The 22,579-nt window shown below is 45.8% G+C and overlaps 1 protein-coding gene across 8 annotated transcripts in view; it reads right to left on the bottom strand.

Moving 5' to 3' along the window:
- TNRC6B (trinucleotide repeat containing adaptor 6B) overlaps window positions 1–22,579 on the bottom strand; it is a 230,652-nt gene that overhangs the window by 53,579 nt on the left and 154,494 nt on the right. For 7 of the 8 annotated variants that reach the window (XM_058673240.1, XM_058673247.1, XM_058673243.1 and 4 more), the window contains 2 exons: window positions 8,331–8,418; window positions 784–805 (listed from right to left, as the gene is read on the bottom strand). In XM_058673240.1, the coding sequence (XP_058529223.1) occupies window positions 784–805; window positions 8,331–8,418 (110 nt within the window). Of the gene's footprint in view, window positions 1–783; window positions 806–8,330; window positions 8,419–14,476; window positions 14,593–22,579 lie in introns of those variants that run through there. The other variant, XM_058673246.1, reaches the window with a different exon arrangement.

A 22,579-nucleotide genomic window follows, 5' to 3' on the forward strand; every position in this document is an offset into this window, starting at 1 on the left:
TCAACTGATTCAAATTGTAGAATCTTACAAAAAAAAAAGGGGGGGTGCATGGCATGGTAGCCTATGACTAAAGTCCTGGCCCCGTACCCACCTGGAATCCCACAGGGGCGCCGGTTCGAGCCCCAGCAGCCCCACTTCCCATCCCTCTCCCTGCTTGTGGCCTGGGAAAGCAGTCGAGGACAGCCCAAAGTCTTGGGACCCTGTACCCGCGTGGGAGACCCAGAGGAAGAAGCTCCTGCCTTCGATCAACTCAGCTCCAGTTGTTGCGGTCAACTGGGGAGTGAGTCAGCAGATGGAAGATCTTTCTGTCTCTCCTCCTCTCTGTATATCTGACTTTCCAATAAAAATAAATCTTAACAAAATAAAAAAGCTATCTGGGCTCCAAACAATACATTCCAAATGTCACATTCCACTTTTACTTTCAAAACACGTAGGGTCCCAGGTGGCCTAAAGCCCTCTGCAGGTCCCATCCATAACTCTGAGACTGGCATCCTGGCTCTGTTACTGTTTTTAAGACGAGGCCCCAGAAGGTTCAGTTCAAAATCATGGTACAATACACTTTAAAAAGGAAGTGCTTTTCTCCTGTCTTCTAAAAAAGTCACAGCCAACTAGAAAACACTAATTCAAGTACTTGGGTCACTACAGCTCTTCAGCAATTGCAAACAACCCAGCTTCACTACTCCACAGCCACTCCAGTCCAGTGGGCTCAGGGCTGAGCCAGCAACAGTATCAAACCTAAACACAAAAGAGTCTAGGGAGTTGTAAAGGTGGAGAAAAATTTACCTTTGGTTTTTTGTTCCGTGACCTGCAAAATAAACAGACACAGGTAAATGAGATGTTCTCTGTATATAGTACCTACATTCGAAAACTCTGATAAACGATCGAAGCTGTCAGATACGCAGGCATAGGAAAATCCAGAAAACGTAGCAAGGAGTCAGACATGCTTGTCAGGAGTGTAGCCAAGTCAGGCACAACTTACATGATTACTGTTGGGGAGAAGTGTAACAACAAAAAGCGTTTTAAAGCATTTTACGCTCCTTTAAGCGATGAAGTCCTACACTGGGAATGGTGCTCACCAGTTGATTCTTTGAATAGAAAAAATCAAGTGGATGTGGTTCAGAAACCAAATTAACCACTGAAATAAACAGGCCAAAAAAAAAAAAAAAATCCCCTGTAAGTACAGACTCAAACCCATGACCTAAAAATTAAAAGCAAAACCTCAGGGGCCCATCCCAAAACCTCAGGGGCCCATCCCAAGAGGCGTGCGAGGCCTTGGCAGGAAGGTCTCTTCCCGACGGTGTGGCCTCAGTTTTCTGGCATCTGCTGACTGGCCAAAGCAACATCATGGGCTGCAAGGTAGTGTTAAGAACTAAACCACACGCTGCCTGCTAAGGCTCAATACACGTTACTGCTGTTGTCAAAGTTAATGTAAACTAGATGAGGAACAGCACCAACATGAACATAGGTAAATCTCAGGCAGACTGCTTTGCTAAGAGCTCGTTCCATGGCACATAACATGTCTACATGACATTTAACAGGCTGTCAGGCTGAATACAAAAAATGGACTTTCAGAATTTGGAAAGTGAGTTCGGGAGCCACTTGGAGGAAGGGAACACATACCCTGTAACTTACACACAAACCTGAGAGGGCAGACAGGAAAACATCCAAGAACAAACATGCCAGAATGCCGGCAGCAACTGCATGTCATTATTGAGATGTGGATGACTTTGACCCACTTTTCCCAGTTGTTAATCATCCGAACCAGTTTTTAGATTAGTAATCTGACTTGTGGGCCTGGCACTATGGCCTAGCGGCTAAAGTCCTCGCCTTGAACGCCCAGGATCCCATATCGGCGCCGGTGCTAATCCCAGCAGCTCCACTTCCCATCCAGCTCCCTGCTTGTGGCCTGGGAAAGCAGTTGAGGACGGCCCAATGCATTGGGACCCTGAACCCGTGTGGGAGACCCGGAAGAGGTTCCTGGTTCCCGACTTCGGATCGGTGTAGCACCAGCCGTTGCAGCTCACTTGGGGAGTGAATCATAGGACGCAAGATCTTCCTCTCGGTCTCTCCTCCTCGCTGTATATCTGGCTTCGTAATGAAAATAAATGAATCTTAAAAAAAAAAAAAAGTAATCTGACTTGTACATAAATGTTCTAAGTTTTAAAATGAATAGCACAAGCCTCTTCAAAAGAAGTGACCTGGTTGCCTGGGGCTGGCAGTCAGGGCGTGTTAGTTAGTGGTCATTTGGAGGCCATATCCTATAGTCCACCAGCCTGCCTTGCTAAGGATTCCAGCACAGCACTGCAGCGATCTGAAACTGAGTTCACAATCCGCTTGTAGGACCTTCTGGAGTGCCCGTCACTTCTGGTACTAAAGACTGTGCTTGAATTTGTGGAACTCATTATCTCAAAATGAACATGTTTCCTGGTACTAATTGCTACCAGTTGTGATCCTACCAAAATACTCAAGGATGTGTATCATTCTTCTAGAACCCCACTTGGCAAAGAATGAAATGTGTTTGTGTTCACACCCTAGTTCCACAAGGTAATTCAAGTTTTGTCCCACTGCTAACGTTTTTAGAATGCCATTTTGAAGGGCAGCTACATGGAAGTCATTGCCTCTCCTCCCTGTAAGCAATGAACCCAAATCACATCAAGTATGTTCTAGGGGCCAAGTGCGACAGGCTAGTGGCTAAAGTCCTTGCCTTGCATGCGCAGAGATCCTATATGTGCACAGGTTCTAATCCCAATTGCTCCACTTCCCTTTCCATCCAGCTCCCTGCTTGTGGCCTGGAAAAACAGCTGAGGACAGCCCAAAGCTGGGACCCTGCACCCACGTGGAAGACCAGGAAGAGGCTCCTGGCTTTGCATTGGCTCAGCTCGGGCCGTTGTGGCCACTGGGGAGTGAACTAACGGATAAAAGATCTTTCTCTGTGTATCTGCTGCTCTCCGCAAATCTAACTTTCCAATAAAATAAATAAGTAAATAAATCTTTAAGAAAATGTTTTACAGTGTGGGCTCTTTACAGTGTCTCCTGGATGGTCACAGCTGACATCAAGCAATGCTTCCGTGGCAGCGCCAGCCCCTGGAGGTGAAGGAATCTTGCGCTGACACCTTTTCTCAGGAATGGAAAGCTGACAATCGACTTAAGGATGGTTCTAGAGCAAACCACCGTCACCATGGACACAGCAGGAAAAGTGCATGCTTAATTTCTGTGTGAAAGTAATTTAATTTTAGCTTTAAATAACACTCCACTCTTCCAGAAAGCTGCATCATCATCCTTTACTCTTCATTATTCAGTTATTAAACAAGCATTTTTTGACTGCTTGGTACCAGGCACTTCCCAAGTTACTGGCAACATACATATGATTAAAACCTTGAGAAACTTGCACTCTTTGAGGAAGCCAGCCGGTTATGAAGTGACAGGGTAAGCAGTGCAGAAGACGCGGCAGCACCCAGAAGGGACCTCAGAAACGTCTGCTGACTGACGGAACGACCGTATAATAGAACATCTGGCACATTCCCGGCATTTCTTTGCATGACAGTACACTCCGTGCCTCTGAGCTGAAGCACTGTCTCCACAATAAGGCTGGCAACCACTGAGATAATCACATGGCAAGCTTTCTGCTTGCTCCTTAAAACTGCTCAATTGAAATTTAATTCTGAAATCCGGCAATGATTCAGTATAAAGAAAAAGGATATCAAAGGTCATGCTTCAGCCTAGACTATGTCAGCTGATGTAGAACATTTCTGAGCAAAAACCGGCTGATTTTGTTTGCTTATAATGATTTTACTTATGGCAACTTTTTTCTGATTTAATCAGTGTTTCATGCAGATGCCGAGCTGCATAAGCCACTCTCCCCACAAAGCAGCTCTCCCTCACTCCTGAATACAGGCACATCATCCTTCACTTCAAATCACTTTTCTATCAGAAGAGTCTACAGTAAGTTTACAGATATGTATATGTCTCTCTGTGCGTATATAAATACATCTATAATGTTTGTTTAGCTGAAAGGAAGCGAGATAGAGAGGGAGAGAGAGGCAGAATGAGAAAGATCTCCCATCTCCTGCTTCACTTCCCAAATAACTCCAGCAGTTGGGGACGGGCCAAGCCAAAGACAGGAGCAGGGAACTCCTTCCAGGTCAACCACATGGGTGGCAGGGACCCATTGGGCCTCTTCCCCTGCGTTGTAGACACATCAGCAAGGAGCTGGACCAGAAGCTGAGCAGCTAAACTTGAAACAGCTCTCCACTCTGCGACTTCAGCACTGCAGACAACGGCCTAATGTACCACAACAACAGCCACTACAGATACATATTTTATTTTATTTTTTTTAAGGATTTATTTATTTTTATTACAAAGTCAGATATACAGAGAGGAGGAGAGACAGAGAGGAAGATCTTCCGTCTGATGATTCACTCCCCAAGTGAGCCGCAACGGCCGGTGCTACACCGATCCGAAGCCAGGAACCAGGAATCTCCTCCGAGTCTCCCACGTGGGTGCAGGGTCCCAAAGCTTTGGGCCGTCCTCGACTGCTTTCCCAGGCCACAAGCAGGGAGCTGGATGGGAAGTGGAGCTGCTGGGATTAGAACCGGCGCTTATATGGGATCCTGGGGCGTTCAAGGCGAGGACTTTAGCCGCTAGGCCATGGTGCCAGGCCCAAGATACATATTTTATTAACTATTTCCAGATATTGATATTTTTAGTTGAAGAAAAAAAACAACATGTGGGGCAGGGGCTTGGCACAGTGATGCATCCTGGAAGACCCACATGCAGAACACAGTGTCTGGGTCTGAGTCCTGGCCCTGCTCTCCAGTCCCATACCCACTAATGCACCCTGGAGGCAGCAGATCACTGCTCCAGATGGAGTCAAGCCGCTCTTCCCATGCACACAGCACACCTCGACAGAGTGCAGGGATCCTGGCTGTAGCCTGGTTCACCTGGGCTTTGGTGGGCACTGGGGGGAGCGAGGGAATCAATCAGGGCACAGAAGAGCTCTCCTGTTTCTCCTTTATATAGATGCTTAAACATTTTTTTCAATTTAAAAGAAACCACTGCTATCTAATTAAAGTGAAGGTGGAATCTACAGGGTCTGCAACAACCACTCCATTCCTCACCCTCGTCACAGCCTTAGCTACCACCCTACTCCAGACTGCAAAATCCGGTCTTTGTGCTAACCTAATAGATGAATCTGAGTGCCCTGAGGAAATAAAGTTTTCACTGAGGTTCAATCTCAGGCCACTCCACGTGAGGAATTCAGAGCACGTAGGGCACAAGGGTGGGAATTCAGAGGTCACAGTGCAAGGCCACCAATGCTCCACGGCTGGCGGACCTGCATAGTGCAGCCTTGAAGACAAAGAACTTGGCTGTGAAACCTCAAGAAGTAAAACAAAGTAAAATAAAACTTGCAGGTTGTATCTGGCTTCTAAAAAACTGCAGGTGGGTGAGGAACAGGGACAGCCTGAGATATGCTGAGGAGCACGCCACCATTACCACAAACAGAAACACAAGGGAAAACGGACAACCTAACAGAACAGCACCAAATGATAATGAATGTCCCTTTTAATTAAGTCATGAAGAAAAGGTAAAATTGTGTTCTGTGTTTAAGACGGCAGGGTGGGCCCGGCACCATGGCCTAGCAGCTAAAGTCCTCGCCTTGAACGCCCCAGGATCCCATATAAGCGCCGGTTCTAATCCCAGCAGCTCCACTTCCCATCCAGCTCCCTGCTTGTGGCCTGGGAAAGCAGTCGAGGACGGCCCAAAGCTTTGGGACCCTGCACCTGCGTGGGAGACTCGGAGGAGGTTCCTGGTTCCTGGCACCGGATCAGCGCAGCACTGGCCGTTGCGGCTCACTTGGGGAGTGAATCATCGCATGGAAGATCTTCCTCTCTGTCTCTCCTCCTCTCTGTATATCTAACTGTAATAAAATAAATAAATCTTTAAAAAAAAAAAGATGGCAGGGTAATGCTTATTACAATTTAGATTATATTTCCAGGATTTTTCTTATGCTGGTATTAATGTATGTTCTATTTCGGTTTTTCTAATTAAAAACTGGAGTATGGGAGATGCTACAATAGGAATGCTTCCAGGGTCCCTGTATCACCTCATCTCATGGTCAGTTGCACCACTCTAGATCTAGACTTCTGTCTGAGCTCCTGGCACCATCCGAGGGACCCTCCAACTGCCCCTAGGGAGGCAGCCCTGCTGCCCAAGTGGTTTGGGCAGTGGGAACAACCAACAGCCAAGGCTTGAGGCAAACTCTCTGCCTTCAGAAAAGGTTCAAAGGCAGCCCTGCTGAGCCAGAATCCTCATCAGCCCACAGCGAAGGGAAGCGAAGCCAGAGCGCAACCTCTAATTCCTCTCCAGGCTCAGACAGCTGAACAAAGCACCTCGGTGGATACCTGATTACTGACAGCTGTCAGCACTCTGGTGTTTTTTTTTTTCCTTTCAATCTCTCTCCATTTTCCCTAAGCAGTGCCACAGTTCTGAAAACACTTTATGGTACATCAAACTCCTTCTGAGGGGGCTTCTGCATGTAATCACCAAAAGGTGGGTGCACACAACCAACGATGCTAGGTCAAAACAAACAACAAGAAGATATTCAGCTTTGTGAAGCTATTTATACACTTGCTTAAGGAAATGAAAAAAAAAAAACTGCATAAAGATTTTTATCAAGAAATCTTAAAACTTAAAACTCAGAAGAACCACTTATATTTTTTTTTCCCTAAAGATCTATTTTTATTTGAGAGGCAGATCTGCAGAAAGAAGGGACAGAGAGGAGCTGGCATTGCAGCACAGCAGGATAAGAGTGCTGGTTGACATCTTGCTCTGTTTCTGATCTAGCGGGGATGGCCCAAGTGTTTAGACCCCTATACCCACGTGGGCTCCTAGAAGCTCCTGGCTTCGCTCTGGCCCAGTCTTTGCTTCTGCAGTCATTTGGGGAGCGAACCAATAGACAGAAGATCTCTCTCGCTCTGTCTTGCCATTTTTCACTGTGACTCTGTCTTCCAAATTAAATAAACAAAACTCAAAAAAAAAAAAAACCAAAACCATGAAATGGAGATTGACTGTGAGGCATTTGGTACACTGGTTAAGATGCCATTTGGGAAGCCCACACCCCATATGGGAGTTCCAGCTCCTCGCAATGTTTATCCTGGGAGGCAGCAGGCAAGGACTCAAGTACTTGGGGCTCAGCTGCCCAGCTGGGAGACTGAGCTCCTGGTGCCTCACTTTAGCCTAGCCCAATTCTGGCTGCTGTGGGCATTTGGAGCAAACCGGCCAGTGAGGAACCTCTCTCTTAGTCTAAAAAAGAGGAAATGAGGGGACAGAAAGAAGGCGGAAGAGGAGGTAACAGAGAGGAAGGGAGTGATAACCAATGGATGGAAGGGAGCGAAGGAGGAATAGAAGATGGAGTGGAGGAAGAGGAAAAGAAAATGGAGATTCAATTATGATACAAATACGGAAATAAAACAGGAGAGTTAGGTAACTGCCTTTTTTTTTTTTTAAAGAGTTATTTATCTTCATCAGAAATGCAGATTTAGAGAGGAGAGGCAGAGAGACAAAGATATCCCATCCACTGATTCACTCCCTAAGCAGCACTGCAAGAGCAGAGCTGAGACGACCCAAAGCCGGGAACCAGGAGCTTTCTCTGGGTCTCTTTCACAGGTGCAGGGTTCCAGGGCTTTGGGTTACCATCCACTGCTTTCCCAGGCCATCAGAGACCTGGACGGGAGGTGGAGCAGCTGGTATATAAACCAGCACCCATATGGGATGCCTGTACTCAGAGGTGAACACTAACCAGTTGAGCCAATGCAACAGTCCACAATGCTGTTTACTCTGATCGTAGCTGTCTGTTAGTACACTGTAACAAATGCAGACCTTGAACTTTCTCCCATTTTGAATCTTAGAACTCTTAAACAACGTCTCAAGTAGTTCTACTGAGAGGCTAGGTATCCAAACCAAGACACCTACTCATACTGAATGCAAAGACAGAGTTGATGGGTTAAAACTCACCTTCGGGGCCCGGCGGCGTGGCCTAGCGCCAAAGCCCTCGCCTTGAAAGCTCCGGGATCCCATGTGGGCGCCGGTTCTAATCCTGGCAGCTCCACTTCCCATCCAGCTCACTGATTGTGGCCTGGGAAAGCAGTTGAGGACGGCCCAAAGCCTTGGGACCCTGCACCCACGTGGGAGACCCGGAGGAGGTTCCTGGTTCCCGGCTTGGGATCGGCACAGCACCGGCTGTTGCGGCTCACTTGGGCAGTGAATCATTGGACAGAAGATCTCTATATATCTGACTTTGTAATAAAATAAATCTTAAAAAAAAAACTCACCTTCTGAGTGGCTTCTTTTTTCTTTTTATCCTCTTTCTTCCTTTTCTTGTCTTCCATTAACTGTTCTTCCCTTTCTTGCTCCTTCTCTCTGTTAAAGCAATGTTAAACCAGAAGGTTAGACGGGGGCTCCACAGGCCGTTTCTGTAGCCACGGACACACCTGGAAGGTGGTGTGTGGTGTGCGAGGCAACAATTCCTCTCTGTGACTCAACAGAACACAGAACAAAAACTCACATCTAGTAAATCTCACACCTTCGTTTACTACCCCGTGGGAAAATTTGACATTCAGGTAGTCTCCAAGTTGCTGAACAAAATGTGCTGTTGTAATACTCAAGTAATACACGCGCGCGCACACACACGTATCTCCACATAGCAAAAGACCTGATTTGCACATGACAATATCCATTGGCTACCGGCAATATTTCTTTTTTTTGTCTTATTTTTTTAATTTTTTAATACATTTTATTATTGTTGTTATTATTTTATACTAAAGTTTCATATTCCCTTATCCCCTCCCCAGTTCCCTCCCCCCCAGTTCCTCTATATCATTACTAACATATAGTTCTTCATACTCAGTCATATGTCCATCACTGCAGGCATAGACACTGGCAGAGAGTCCAGAATCCTATTGTCAAGATATAGTAAACAGTTTCATTGTAAGTTCATCTTTGTCTGGAAGTAGAAACACATACCACACTATATCCTCACACCTGAATGTTAGTCTCAATTTCGCAGCTACTGTACATCTCCTTAAATGAAAAGTCATGATACAAAATCAACAATAGAAAGAAGAAATTTACAATGCCATGAAGTTAAATGACATGTTACTAGATATGAGAGTTTCCATTACACAGCTACTAAACATGCCCTTAAATGAAAAGTCATGATACAAAATCAACAATAAAAAGAAAAATAGAAATCCGGCAATATTTCTTAACAGCGTTGTTAGGCCAACACACAATTTAGGTGTCCCCAGGACACCATCAGGGTACTGACCATGAACCTCTTGGTTTTCCTATGCGTTTGTTAGTATAACTGAGAAATCTGACCGACTTTCCTCCTTGTGCTTTTTTTTTTTTAAAAGATTTATTCACTTTATTACAAAGTCAGATATACAGAGAGGAGGAGAGACAGAGAGGAAGATCTTCCGTCTGATAATTCACTCCCCAAGTGAGCCGCAATGGGCCGGTGCTGTGCCGATCCGATGCCAGGAACCTGGAACCTCCTCCGGGTCTCCCACGCAAGTGCAGGGTCCCAAGGCTTTGGGCTGTCCTTGACTGCTTTCCCAGGCCACAAGCAGGGAGCTGGATGGGAAGTGGAGCTGCCAGGATTAGAACCGGTGCCCATATGGGATCCCGGGGTGTTCAAGGAGAGGACTTTAGCTGCTAGGCCACGGTGCCGGGCCCCCTCCTTACGCTTTTTAGGGAGGTGCTGGAAGGAGCAGGTTTTAGCATCATAATAAATACTTCAACTGAAGAAATGCGCTTGGAATCCTAAGAAACTTAGATGATATCATCTATTTGAAAAGTAACTATAAGTGTAATATTCACTTTAATGCTGCCAACTGCTAGTCTTGGTCTCAACTGGGGAAAGAGCTTAGCAGGTTACCCCAGAAAGTCTGTGGAAAACAGAATTAAAAGAATAAGTCAGGGGCTGGCATTACGTACTGCACTAGCATCCCACATGGGCACTGCTTCAATACCCGGCCGCTCTGCTTCCAATCCAGCTCCCAAAAGATGACCAAGTACTCACCCGGGCCCTGCATCCCTGTGGGAGACCAGTAAGAAGGTTCTGCTCCTGCTTGGCCTGGCCCAGTGCCAGTCATTGTGGTCATTTGGAGAGTAAAAGCAGTAGATGGACAGAAAATCTCTTTCTCCCTTTCTCTCACAAAAAAAAGATAAAACGAATCTTGAAATCCATGCACATTTTTTTCTGTAATACATATTTCTCATGAACATTTCTGATGACAATCATATGCATGGATTTCAAAAAGGTTCTGCAAACAAATAAACTTACCCTTAAACCAATTTCCACGCTGTCTGGAATACCCTCTTATAAGGAACCACTCGGTGTCAACCACTGAGCTCCTTTTCCCACAGTGCCCACAGAGACTGCCTGTAGTCCTTATTCCTTTTTCTTTCAATGTTTATCTAATTAATTAATTGTTTATTTTAAAAGATTTATTTATTTTTATTGGAAAGGCAGATATACAGAGAGGAGGAGGAGAGACAGAGAGGAAGATCTTCCGTCCGATGGTTCACTCCCCAAGTGACCGCTAAGCCAATCCGAAGCCAGGAGCCTGGAGCCTGGAGCCTCTTCCAGGTCTCCCATACGGGTGCAGGGTCCCAAGACGTTGGGCCATTCTTGACTGCGTTCCCAGGCCACAGGCAGAGAACTGGATGGGAAGCGGGGCCACCGGGATTAAAACCAGTGCCCATACAGGATCCCAGTGCGTTCAAGGCAAGGACTTCAGCCGCTAGGTTATCGCGCTGGGCCCAAGATTTATTTTATTTTTATTGGAACGTGAGATATACAGAGAGGAAGCCAGAAAGAAAGAAAAATCTTCCATGCAATGATTCACCCCTCAAGTGGCTGCAACGGCCAGAGCTGTGCCGATCCAAAGCTAGGAGCCAGAAGCCTCTTTCATGTCTCCCACACGGGTGCAGGGGCCCAAGGCTTTGGGCTGTCCTCCACTGCTTTCCCAGGCCACAAACAGGGAGCTGGATGGGAAGCGGGGCTACTGGGATTAGTACCGGCGCCCACATGGGATCCTTGCATGTGCAAGGCGAAGACTTCAGCCACCAGGCTTACTGCCCTGGGTCTTTAAAAGTTTATGGGGCCCGGCGGCGTGGCCTAGCGGCTAAAGTCCTCGCCTTGAAAGCCCCGGAATCCCATATGGGCACCGGTTCTAATCCCGGCAGCTCCACTTCCCATCCAGCTCCCTGCTTGTGGCCTGGGAAAGCAGCTGAGGATGGCCCAAGGCTTTGGGACACTGCACCCACGTGGGAGACCCAGAAGAGGTTCCAGGTTCCCAGCATCGGATCGGCGCGCACCGGCCCATTGCGGCTCACTTGGGGAGTGAATGATCGGACGGAAGATCTTCCTCTCTGTCTCTCCTCCTCTCTGTATATCTGACTTTGTAATAAAAATAAATCTTTTTTTTTTTAAAAAAAAGTTTATTTATGTACTTGAAAGGCAGAGTTACAGGGAGAGGCAGAGAGGGAGAAAAGGAGAGAGGTGGGGCAGGGGGTGGGAAAGAAAAAGAGAGAGAGAGAGAATTGATCTTCCACCCACCTGTCCACTCCCCAATTGGCAATAGGCAGGAATGGACCAAGTCAAGCACATGAATTCCATTATCCTAGTCTCCCATTAGGGTGGCAGGGAGCTAGGTACTTGGGGTCATCATCAGTGTGTCTCAGGCACGTCAGTAGGAAGCCAGATCAGAAGCACAGAGTAACCAGGAATCCAGTCAGACTCTGATACGGACTGTACAATGTCCCAAGCCGCAGTTTAACCCACTACCTGCAGTATCTGTCCCTGTTTTAGGAGATCCAGCGCATCACAGTATGAGTCTACAGACACGACCTGAAATAAAGTCAAGCTAACGTAGCTAAAAAAACAATGTTATGTAAATAACAGATATGCAAACATGGCAAAAATTACCAACATGGTTCTTCAAGGAGATAAATCTGGCAAGTGAAGATGTTTTTCAAAACCTTCAGCTTGAAAAAAAAAAAAAGGAACTGATGACCAAAACTTAGTTGGGATTTCAGATACGTGCTCTTCATGTATTTATAGAAATTAAGATTCATGGGCCCAGTGTGGTAGCCTGTGGCTAACGTCCTTGCTGGGATCCTACATGGGTGCCAGTTTGTATCCCGACAGTCCACTTCCCATCCAGCTCCCTGCTTGTGGCCTGGGAAAGCAGTCGAGGACGGCCCAAAGCCTTGGGACCCTGCACCCGCGTGGGAGACTCACAGCAGACTCCTGGTTCCTAGCTTTGGATCAGCTCTGCCCTTGGCTGCTTGGGTATTGAGTCAGATCACAGAAGATCTATCTCTTTCTTTCTCCCTGTAAATCTGACTTTCCAATAAAAATAAATAAATCTTAAAAAAAGAAAGACTTATTTAATTATTTTAGCTACATGCTAAATGTCAACTGACTTTGTCCATACTCACAAATATTAACCTTTCTCCTGGTGCATTTCTGGGCATAAATATACAAAAGTGCAATATGCAAAATTCATACCCTTGAAGTAACTTGCATGAACAGTTTATAAATACAATCAATGGGAAGCATTTCCTTAACATCTGACGCTGGGTCTCCTGGAGCCGGACTACGTGTGTGCACTGAAGTGTGAAAGCTCCCGGACAACGCGCATCACTTTCAGAAAATGACCGTAGAAACGCGGCTCGCCGCAGATCCCGTTATATTCAGCTGCGAGAGCTTCTTTTCTTCCTCCAGCTTCAGGAGGAAAGAGAGGCCAAGGTTCCTCATGCCCGGTGCTGGAACTTGGCATCCACATTTTCCAGTGAAATCAACTACAGAGAAGAACAACCACAGCCTGAACCTCCTCCTTAAATGGTGATGCATCGGAAAAGCATTAGGTTGCCATTTTCCCACAATCTAATGTTATTCTAAAATCAAAGTTCATTTAAAAAAGACAATTAGAATAAAAAAGTTAGTCTTTCTTGCACTCATTTTTAAAAAATAATTAACCCATTTAAACGTTTTTTTCTATAAACAGGTAATTCAGGAAAAGCGACTGAAATTTATGCTCACTAGAAGGGGATTTAATTCCAAAACAAATATTTTCCAAAGCTTTCCAGGAGACAGCCTGTGCTTTCACCCTGTTCTCTCTCTCTCTCTCCCCCTCTTTTTGCCAAACACCTTCGTACAGTTCAGCCTTTTCTTCAAATTTCACCTCCTTAGAAAGAATGTATTTTGCCAACCCAACCTAAAAACCTGCCATGAGGGCCCGGCGGCGTGGCTTAGTGGCTAAAGTCCTTGCCTTGAACACACCAGGATCCCATATCGTCGCTGATTCTAATCCCGGCAGCTCCACTTCCCATCCAGCTCCCTGCTTGTGGCCTGGGAAAACAGTGGAGGACAGCCCCAAACTAGATCGATAAAATATGACAATATCAGTCTATGCACAGAGCAGCAAGTCAATGGATCAACTGAAAGCGATGAGCAATAGATATTCATGACTTCAAAAGTAGCTCTGATCAAATGCTTATCATAAAGGAAAAAACCAAATGATACAAGCAAGTTGAGCAGATACTACCGTAATCATAACCACATGACCTCTGCTACGCATGGCAAACTGAAACTGAGTTACCTGGCAGGATGTGGTGGCCCTTCTTCTGCCACATTCCTTCCAGACACGTCTAACCTGACTACCATCCCCACGAGGAAACAGTGCGCAGAGTTCTGCTGGGAGCACTCAAGCCAGCCGTCAGCAGTCTGCGAGCCCTGCAACCTTCAGGGCGGCACACAGGTCAAGTGGAGACTGAGACACTGACCCACACAGAAATGAGACCAGAGACTTGATCAAGCTCACTTTCACCATAATGATCAGTGCCACCCGTGAGGGGCTCAGAGCAAGTGGCAGCAGTGGCTCAGTGCTGCCACCAACCCCTTCCAGGGCAGGAGGCCCTCCAGTTCCACAGGAATGTTCTTCTTTGTTAGAAAGACATTATACTAGGTTGTGGGAAGGGCTGCAGGTGAAGGGCAGTGGGTCAGCAGTTTATTCTCAAATGACTCTGACACTTTTTAAAATCATCCAAATTCAAACTCTGTAAATTCGAGATCATTTTCCAAAAACAAAACAAAATCCAAACAAAAACCACAAAACGACTGCTCTGGCAGCACCCCAGATCAATTGCACAGAACTCTCCAGGGATTCCACCACAAAGCTGAAGCTCTGCTAATTGAAAACCACTGCCTGGAGTTCCTGTTTAAATCTACACTGTATAACACGATCACTTGCTTTCCACCTCAAAAAATACAACCTCCCATACAGCAGCCAAACTTAAACACCAGAACATTCCATCCCACCATCAACCACTTCTGAGCCTGAAGGGCACGTCTGAATCGCCATGTAATTTACCCAACACATCCAGTTAGCATTCACGGAGGATTTACCTGGTGGCAGGCAACACTACAGGCAACTCTCCTTCCTCAGCTGTGACGGCTTCCACGCGCGCAACCTGCAGGCATGTGTGGGATACAGAGCCCCTCCTCCAGGACCTCCCAGCTACACCCTAGGGCTGCTGGTTCAAGCCCACCTAATCTACTGAGTGGGGCATGCCATACGACTGTTTCCGGTGTGGGAAGGTTAGGAAGAACTTGCCCAGGCGCCAACATCTGCCTATGCAAAGCATAGGTCTGTGTCACTTCCACTTAACTCTTGTCAGTCCTGGGAGAACATACACTGCATGGGTGAGCAAAGGATACATAAAGCAAGTGCAAACACAGCAATCTAAAATAAACCAGGATGGTAGAACGCCAAACTACTCTCAAAAACCTCTAAGTGAGGAAAGAACACAATGGCATTTTCTTCTTTGCTTTTTTACAATACTTAATAGTTGAGAGACGCAGAAGTAGTCACCTGTTAAGATGGGCAGCATTTCAGAGGAAAGGGAAAGTGCCTGCAATGAGTGCAGGCTCATATATGGTAATATCACATGGTGCATACGAGTATGTCAAAACTCTTACATGTGATTTAAAACTGCCTTAACAAATTTTTTTTTTTACAAACAATTTGTCTGTTTTTATTGGAAAGGTTACAGAGAGGAAAAATTTTTCAACTGTTGGTTAACTTCCCAAGTGGCTGCAACGGCCAGAGCTAAGCCAATCCAAAGCCAAAAGCCAGGAGCTTTTTCCGGGTCTGCCATGCAGGTGCAGGTGCCAGTAGGCCATACTCTACTGCTTTCTTAGGCCACAAGCAGGGAGGTGGACGGGAAGTGTAACAGCCTGGATATGAACCGGTACCCAAATGGGATCCCGATGTGTGCAAGGTGAGGATTTAGCCACTAAGCCATCATGCTAGCAATTTAAGAGTGGAGACAGTGTTGTGGCTTAGTGCGCAACATCACCACCTGTGACACTGGCATTCCACATGGGAGCTGGTTTCCTGGTTCATGTTTCAGCTGCTCCACTTCTGATCCAGCTCCCTGCTAATGGCCCTGGAAAAGCAGTAGAAGATGGCCCAAGTACCAAAGCCACTACCACACGTGTGGGAGACCCAGAAGACATTTCTAGCTCCTGGCATTGGCCTACTCTGACTGTTATGGCCATGTAGGGAGTGAATTAACAGATGGAAATCTTTCCTCTTTGCAACTCTGATTTTCAAATAAATAATTTTTTTAAAGATTTATTTATTTTTATTGGGAAGTGAGATTTACAGAGAAGGAGAGACAGAAACCTGCAGATTGTACCCACGCCCCAACCCCAGTGGTACTGTCCTCCACAGTTACACAGAAAGTGACCACTGAGGAAGCTGGGGAATGGACATGCAGGCCCTCTCTATTATCTCTTACAGTTGAGTATGACTCCACGATTATCTCAAAAATTCCAACTAAAAGAGATTTAAGCCCATTTTTTGGTCAATGCTTAAAAACTATTTCAAAGACTTCCACCTGACATCATTTTGTTAGTAACTCTTTAAAAAAAATATTTATTTATTTTTATTGGAAAAACAGATATACAGAGAGGAGGAGACAGTGAGGAGGATCTTCCATCTGATTTACTTCCCAAGTGGCTGCAAAGGCCGGAGCTGAGCTGACCCAAAGCTAGGAGCCAGGATCATCTTTTGGGTCTCCCACGTGGGTGCAGGGTCCCAACGCTTTGGGTCGTCCTCGACTGCTCTTCCAGGCCACAAGCAGGGAGCTGGATGGGAAGCGGGGCAGACAGGACACGAACCAGTGCCCACTGGATCCCAGTGTGTGCAAGGCGAGGCCTTTAGCCATTAGGCTACCCTTGTTAGTAGCTCTTTATGGGAACCATATCAAATCCCAGAGGCATTTAAGAAATTGCTTAGCTCTGTTGTTGACAGAAATGCATTTTCTAAAATATTCTATAAACTACAATTCACTGTTAACACACTCCAACTGTCACATTTTATTGATCAAGTATTGCTTGCCTTACGCACTTTAAGTGTGGACACCCAGGAGAGTTTTTAAACTGCTTCCCTGGGGCAGGGGCGCTGAGGGGGCCTGTCCACTGGCTCTGGACCCTGTGCCTGCTTCCCACATCCCCACAGGTGCTGCTCTTACTTAGGTTCTGCCAACAAGGTGCACCTGCATGTGGCTTTAACACGGAACACACAAGGAGCAGGGCAGGGAGGGCAGTGTCCTATGATCCACATCCCTGGCAAAAGCTTCTTGAATGCACAGGAAGAAAAAAGTCCACCCCCCCCCCCGACCACCCCTGCCCAGTCCCAGCTCTGAGGGGGCTGCTGGGATGAACCTGAGCTCTGGCCACTGAAGGCCCCCTGGGGGCCTCAGCATAGACTGGGAGAGGCCTTGGTGCCGGCACACTGAGAGCGCTGCCCCATGAGCTGTGGCAGGGCTTTTCAAAGCACGCTGAATGTTTCTGACTTGCACAGGCACGTATTTCCTTAAAAGACAAAAGGTAATCTTGGCAATTCATAAAACAGTGAGAAAATAACTAGGTACACACCATTACCAATCATAACCAATTAAGAATTAATGCTACCACATGCCTATTTGCGGTGAGAAAAATTAACAAAAGGAGCACAACAAAAGGAGCTAAGCAAAGTGCTTCAAGTATCCATTTAGAGTGTTTTTAATTAGAAATGCACACACACACACACACACACGCAAAAGAGAGCATGTTGGAATACATCCACTCAGGCGAAGAAATTACATAGTAGAGTCCTCCAAGTATCTGTATTGGATTCGCTCTTAACAGTTTTTTGCTTAAAAAAAAATTTTTTTTTGCTTTTGACTTTGTACCAGCAATGTTGAGGTACGCTTAAATAAGAGACTGATGGAATTATAATTCCTTATGAAGGATTACATCACTGTAGTAAAATGGGGAAAATTCGTCTGGGGGTGGGAGTTTGGGGGGAAATTTCAGTCTATACAAAACTGTAGCACATAATTCAAAAATTCAAAATAAAAAATATATATGTTAAAAAAACAATTTTGCTTTTGCTGGATCTCACCGAGGGAATTTAATGGGATGCTAACGTAATTTGCACATGATATTAAATTACAAAACAAGGACAGAGCTGGGGCGTAAAAATCATTCAGTCCGAGTGACTAACAGAAGCAAAGAGTAACACCACCCCTAAAGCACTAAGCTGACTGCCTTTTTCATTCATCCAGAATCACAGCAACTTCTCCTGCCTTCAGTTGCATCATGTGACAGTCAGTGGTAACACGTGGCATACGCCCTTCTCTGCATCTGGGCTGCCTTCCTTTCAGAAGCTGTGCACAGCGTAAAATGCAGCTTCTTCCTCAGCAGCAGCGGGGCGGGCCTGCACCTCTACTCCAGCAACCTCACTTTGGGCTGTACCGGTGTAACACACTGTGGCTGTTTCTTTCCAAGAAAATACAGAACTGCAGTCATCCCTCTTTGAGTCATAACTGCATCACCAGCAAGCTTAGGCCTTGCTATTCCAATCTGTGTTTGAATGCTGAGGTAGTAGTATTTTTATGAAGGTAGTTTAAAGGTTGATTTTATTATGTATTTGAAAGGCAGAGTTCCACAGTCAGACAGAGAGAGAGAGAAATCCTATTTGCCAAATTCATTCCCTATGGCTGCAATAGCCAAGACCTGGAACTCTCATCTTGGACTCCCATACGCGTGGCAGGGGTCCCCACACTCGGGCCATCTTCCATTGCTTTCCCAGACACACCAGCAGGGATCTGGATTAGAAATGGAATAGCTATACTTGAACTGGTGCTCATATAGGATGCCAGTGTCACAGGAGGTAACGTAACCACCACTGTGGTACCAATGGTGGGCCACTGTGAAGGTGTTAAAAGACAATTCGAGGGCTGACACTGGAGTATATAAGGTTAAGCCTTCACCTGCAATGCCGGCATCCAAAATTCAAATCTCAGGGCTCCACTTTCAACCCAGCCACCTGCTAATGCACTGGAAAAGCAGCAGAGGACAGCTCCAGTGCTCTGGTCCCTGTACCATAGCAGACAGCCAGAAGAAGCTCCTGCTTTCCGTCTGACCCAGCCCCCAGTCGTTGTGGCCATTTGGGGAGTGAACCAGTGCATGAAAGACCTCTCTCCCTGTCTGTAACACCATCTTTCAAATCCCCTGGAGTGTGAGCTTCAGCCTACTGTTTCCAATCCAGCTTCCTGCGAATGCACACCCTGGGACACAGCACATGATGGCTCAAGTACGTGGGTCCCTGTCATCCATATGGGATACTCAGACTGAGTTCAAGACTGCGGCCTCCAGCATGGCCCAGTCTTGAATGTATGTCACAAGCACTGGGGAAAGAGCCACAGGATAGAAGATTTCTTTCTCTGCCTTTTAAATAAACTACAAATGAATAAATAAGTTTTTTTTAAAATTCTAGAATATCAACCATGCATGAAATTCCATCTCAATAGTGACAGTAGAAAAGGCTATGACTAAGTCAATGCCTGTTTAACCAAGGATAGCGGGCACTTGGGTAACTAAGGCACCCACATCCCAGAATACCATCAGCTGTAGAGAAAATGCTGATTTCAGATATGTCAAGCACAACTCAGAATCAATGGCATAGGCATGAAGAGCTCACAGACACGGCCCCTGACACTAAGCTTTTGACCAATGTCCCAATTTCCATATTTTGAGATACATGCAAGGGACTGGCTTATCTGAAATTACTCAAACCAAATAAAGACAACCAGCCTATTTAAAAGAATTTGCTTTCACTTTAGAAATTCCACATGGTTAAAGTTATGACTGGGATTGGCTGGGATTCTTCCTTGCAAAATGGTGCCTGAAAAACATCTGACTTGAATGTACTCCTCTGATGCACCACAAACTCTGGGAAGGAAAGGCCTGCAATTGCCAATGGAGAGACATGGCTCTCTACTGAGTCTTGGAGCAGCCATACCGATGTTCTGAACACTGCCATGGGAATACCTCAAGACAGCTTCCGCCTGCTCGTCCCGGGCCTTACTTCCACGTCCCGAAGGACAAACCTAAACATCTGCAGTCAGCCATCATGCATCTCAATGGCATTGATAGTTTCTTTTCCTTCCTCCTCCCCTCCTTTTTCTTTTTCTTTCAAATACATTCATTTCCTTCTGATGTTGTCGACATAGTTGAGAAGGATACACACACGTGGGCCACAGATTAGGAGCATCCTTAGTTTTTTCAAACATTCCACATGTGACCTGGTTTTGCATCCCCAACATTGACATCATTACTCCTAAACATGTTCCAGGTTGTCTATACTCATTCAATCACTCAGTAATGTGGCCCCTTGTCCCAGATGATATAGCACTGTCAATCTTGCCAATGGGACCATGTCTTTTCTTAGAAATGACATCCAATGATTTGCAATACCTAGCACTCCTGTTTCATAGTATTGAGTCACTTTTCCACACCTTGTACAGGAACTCATCTAGCATCTACCCTAACTCCTGGAGTTCGAGCCAGCCCCATCCCTGGGGCAGAAACTACAACTCCTAGAATACCCTTCCCCATATGCCTCTCGGTTAGTTCTCAACAATGAGAAGTACCCCACTTAAGATCTGGAAAGGAAAAAGAAGTACTATTCTCAGCCCAGCAGCCTGACGGCTAGAGTCCTAACCCTGCATGTGCTCGGGTCCCATATGGGCGCTGATTCTAATCCCGGAAGCCCCGGTCCCACCCAGCTTCCTGATTGTGGCCTGGGAAAGCAGTTAGGATGGCCTAAAGCCTTGGGACACTGCACCCGCGTGGGAGAACTGGGAGAGGTTCCTGGCTCCTGGTTTCAGATCGGCGCAGCACCAGCCATTGTGGCCACTTGGGAGTGAATCAGCGGACGGAAGATCTTCCTCTCTGTCTCTCCTCCTCTCTGTATATCTGACTTTACAACACAATAAATAAATAAATAAATAAATCTTTTTTTAAAAAGTGCTATTCTCTAGAACAGCTGCAAGCAGAAATAAAGACAGTGGCAGACAGGAACTCTATGATTTAGAGCCATACAGTGGCTGCAAGTCACATGAGCTGACAGTGATTGTGGCGACCAGCACCCAACTGCACCCACAGTAAGCAGCCCTCCTAAAGTCTTCCCCCTAGGATCCAACATAACCATGCAAACTTCGGATAGTTATGTAAGCCTTGACTCTCCTACTTCGGAAAGTCTGATGAATACTACAAATTCCTACTAAAATTCATTCTTCAGGATGAAAATATTATATATATATTCAATGTATATAAAAATCAACTCCTCTATTTTCTACATGCCAGCAACAATCAGAAATTGAAATTTCAGAAGAAGATTTTCCATTTGTTGTAGTGTCAAAACATATAAAATACTTAGAAATCAAGTAGACAAAAACATGAGCTCTCTATGGCTGGCACTGTGGCACAGCAAGTTAAGCCATTGTCTGCAGTGCCACTATCCCATAAAAGTGCTGGTTCACAATCATGAAGGGACTATGTCAGCCAGTAGATTCTGAATAGATTTCATCGCGATTGGACCGGTGAGATTGGCAGCAATTCAGAACTGCTGAACTATCAAAACTGCTTAAGCAGCACCCCCAGAGCACGCCTCACATTGGGGACCTGGGATGGGAGGGAGTTTGGGTGGCGCTTTTCCCTTTATTTCTCCCCTGACCCCAGATACAGGGGAAAAATGATGATATTAGTGTGGAAACAATGGTCTTACCCACTTTTCTGTAGCCCTTAACCTTTTGTACCCTAAGTAACTAAGTAAGATTATAAAATAAATAAATAAAGTAAAATGGAAAAAAAAAGTGCTGCTTCAAATCCTGGTCACTCCATTTTCAATCCAGTTCCCTCTTAATGTTCCTGGGAAAACAACTGAAGATGGCCTAATTCCAACCTCCCTCTGCTTTTCAAATAAATAAATAAAAACTAAGGAAGAATGCACAATCCTTTTATATTGAAATTATAAAATATTGCTAAAAGCCTGAACGATCAGAGAGGTATAATGTTCATGGACTGGAAGACAGTATTTTAAAACCATGAATTCTCTTCCAAATTAATTTGAAGAATCAACACACTCTCCATAATAATTCCAACAGATTTTGTATAAATTGACAAATTCCTTCTAAAATTCACATGGAAATGTTAAGAACACAGAACAATCAATGATTTTTAAAAAAAAAAAAAGCTGAAGGACACTTCACCTGACACCAAAACATGCACCACTGAAGTAATCCACACCAAGAGGGACAGAACAAGGTGGAGCTAATCCAGTGCCCACTGCCACAGCGCTGGGCACACTCCCGCTGCTAATCCAGGGCCCACTGCCACAGCGCTGGGCACACTCCCGCTGCTAATCCAGTGCCCACTGCCACAGCGCTGGGCACACTCCCGCTGCTAATCCAGTGCCCACTGCCACAGCGTTGGGCACACTCCCGCTGCTAATCCAGTGCCCACTGCCACAGTGCTGGGCACACTCCTACTGCTAATCCAGTGCCCATTACCACAGCACTAGCACACTCCCACTGCTCTGCCCATTACCACAGCGCTGGCATACTCCCGCTGCTCTGCTTCCCAACCATCGTCCTGCGAATGCGCCTGGGAAGGCAACAGATGACCCACTGGTGGGAGAATGACAGAGTTCTGGCTTCTGGGCAGCAATGAACAAGTGCACAGAGGCTCTCTCTCTCGTTACTCTTTCAAATAAACACATCTTTATGAAATAAGAAAGCAAGCAAAGAAAGAACAGTGTCCAGGACAACTGATTTTCAAAAAAAAGTACAAATCTAAGTCTACAGGGCAAGGAGCTTTTCCAACAAGTGGTGGCAGAAAACCTGGTAAACACATGTGAAAAAAATGAACCTCAATCCATACCTTACACTATACTAAAGTTAAATGGAACACAGAACTAAATGTCAAACCAAAAATATAAACTTCTAGAACACAAGAGAAAATTTCTATGACTTTGGGTTAGGCAAACAGTTTCTTAAACACAGCCACTGTGGGGAAAATAAATCCATAGGAAAAAAAAAAGAGAGAAGCTTGACTCACCAAAATTGAGGACTGCTCTTTACAAGATACTGTGTGTTGGGGGGTGTCAGCATGGTG

Source organism: Ochotona princeps, chromosome 15, assembly GCF_030435755.1.
Source record: "Ochotona princeps isolate mOchPri1 chromosome 15, mOchPri1.hap1, whole genome shotgun sequence".
Lineage (NCBI taxonomy): Eukaryota > Metazoa > Chordata > Mammalia > Lagomorpha > Ochotonidae > Ochotona > Ochotona princeps.